General features: G+C 42.6%; 2 protein-coding genes across 2 annotated transcripts in view; one reads left to right on the top strand and one right to left on the bottom strand.

Moving 5' to 3' along the window:
• LOC131881302 (NADH dehydrogenase [ubiquinone] 1 beta subcomplex subunit 3-like) overlaps positions 1–1310 on the top strand; it is a 1950-nt gene extending 640 nt beyond the window's left edge. Inside the window, exon 2 of the mRNA XM_059228136.1 lies at positions 501–1310. Within this exon, the coding sequence (XP_059084119.1) occupies positions 501–713 (213 nt within the window). The 3' untranslated portion in view covers positions 714–1310. The remainder of the gene's footprint in view (positions 1–500) is intronic.
• The window catches only part of LOC131880764 (uncharacterized), a gene marked incomplete in the record, with an annotated part of 22385 nt that overhangs the window by 9716 nt on the left and 10220 nt on the right, over positions 1–2449 (bottom strand). Inside the window, 3 exon segments of the mRNA XM_059227462.1 lie at positions 1462–1792; positions 1899–2017; positions 2085–2436. Of these exon segments, the coding sequence (XP_059083445.1) occupies positions 1462–1792; positions 1899–2017; positions 2085–2436 (802 nt within the window).

Below are 2449 nucleotides of genomic sequence, written 5' to 3' on the forward strand. Positions count from 1 at the left end.
TCCGATCTTTCATTCCCAGTAGCAGTAAGGAAGTCCGCAAAAAAACTCACAGGAACAGCATGGCCTTCGGTTTTTTGATTTGAGTGTATATTACAGTACAAAGGAGTANGGGCCAGGAGTTTAAGTCTTCTTGTGGATTAATTTGAAATTTCAAGTTCCCCCCCCCTGAGAGGCCTGCTTAGTCCGTGCATGTACATCACTTACTTAGAGCAAAGATGGATACCTTTAACAGTTAACTAGTAAAAGGTCTCTCTGCTTAGAGTAACATTCCAGCTGTGAAATCTGTTTCTTCATTACAATATCTCTCAAACACAATGTGTTTGGTATGATTTGAACCAAAATCATTGCAAAAAAAAATGTCCATAAAAAGAGAGAAAATCAAAGTTTTAGTTGTGTCTCGGACTTATTACATGTTTTTATCTCTCAAACATGCCCCAAATGCTGGTCAAGGAAAAGAAAAAAACCATCATCTTTACCTGCAATTCTTTCTTTCTTTTTAGCCTGAACTGCAAAAGCTTCAAAATCAATTGGCTGCCAAGGGCCTAAAGGACCCATGGATTCGGAACGAGGTGTGGCGCTACGACACCCGCTTGGGAACCCGGGGTATGAAAGGGCTGTGGCGGATTGCATTCAGGGGCTTCATTCCCGGAGTGGCAGTGGGCGCCGGATTCGCCGCTTTAAGCTACATGAATGCTGATGATTCGCATCATTAAGTGAATCGTGGTCGCAAATTTGATTGATATCTCATCCAGCCACGTTAGAAAAGAGGAACCTCAGAGTAATGAATGTTGTTGGATATGTAGCCGTTTGTCTTTAAATACCAAGGTCGAAATGAAAACAAAAAACACATAACTTCTGGGTCAAACTTGATTGGATGTACACAACATCTGTACTGATGGGATCAAATAAATAATCACGGGAGGGTACGACTAGGGCTACCAATTTACATTTTCAGTGGCATATGGCATCACTTGCGGCACACCGGAAACCCGTTAGTTAGTCACAGAAAATAACCCTGATTTTTCTTCGCTCAAACCAGAGTTACTTTTTTGGTCAAAGCTAACCTATTACCTTACGATAGAGAGGGTGATGCTCTGACTTTCCTAGCTTTCTGGCAATCCTGATTTTGAAAATTTATTTGATCCCATCAGGAAACATCTCGAGTATCACGTCTCATCACTTTACCACCTTTTAAAAATTTCCTTGTCACTAAGTTTACAAGGCCACAAGTGAGAAAAATGTAGCCTCTTGTTTTTCTTTGTGATCAGTTTGGGATTGAAGTAAATTGGTTCGACATGGAACATAACGCATCATTTGATGTCAACGTTTTATTTTGGTATTTGAGTAATGTTCTATTTTCTTGTAAGGAATAGTAACCACAAACGTAAATTGAGGGTATTACAAATATCCGGCGTGAGTGTAGTACTGAATTCATGTCTGGGCGGTCGGTCGGGATCAAGCATTCGATTCAGAGTCATAGTCTTCGTATGCTTGATCGTAATCCTGCAACGCTCCTTGACCGTCATAATATTGTTGTTGCTGATACTGTTGCTGATGATATTTTTGCTGCTCTTGGTGGAGATGGAATTGGAGATTTGGGTCTTCGCGTTTTTCATGCTCAATTTCTCTTTGAGCTCGTGAGATTTTAGCTCGATCCCTAGGCGTGGACTCGCCCGCTTCAACGGCAAAGAGTCGCATCTTTTCCTGAAAACTCAACTTGGCTCCATCTCGACTTTTTTCTGTGGCTTTTTGCTCTTGGGCCTTGCTTTCCAATAATTTTGCTCGTGGATCTCTGTGGACATACGAATAAGCAAAATTCAATGATCGGGTTTATAAGCTTGAAGAGAAGCGAGAATAGTTGCACCTATTGCAGGGCTTATCGCCAGAGTTCATCGTACCTGTAAACTTCCTGAGCTCCTATTACACTTGGAGTATGACCCGTGCTTTTGTTCACATCAAAGCGTTCCAGAGAAATGGAAGACTGATTCAACATGGTTTCGGCATCTCGAATAAACGACTACAACAACAATTGTATCAATGTTAGATACACAAAACTTTTACGACGTAATGAAATTCAAGCATACTTGAGGATCTTCGTGTCGGTTAGAAGCGCTTTCACTATTCAGGTCATCCATTCCATTCGTGTTGCTCTCCCCACTAACAAGCTCGGTAACAGGCTCAGCCGTGGAAAATGATACTTTCTTCGTGGTTACAGTGGTGACAGTCGTTGAAGACGACGATGAGGAAGACGACGAGGAAAAGACCTCAGATTTAGAATTGACCGATCCGTTATGATTGGTCCTAAGACCGCCTCCAACCAACATATCGAGCCTTTCGGTTCCTGGCGCATGAATAGGAACTGTTGGAGGAGGTCCAGCTGAGTCATCTGGGGGAGGGACACTCGGCAGCGGTGGAGGTGTCTCGCCACTCCCTGAACTGCCTAACTGAC

Source organism: Tigriopus californicus, chromosome 5, assembly GCF_007210705.1.
Source record: "Tigriopus californicus strain San Diego chromosome 5, Tcal_SD_v2.1, whole genome shotgun sequence".
Classification (NCBI taxonomy): Eukaryota; Metazoa; Arthropoda; class Copepoda; order Harpacticoida; family Harpacticidae; genus Tigriopus; species Tigriopus californicus.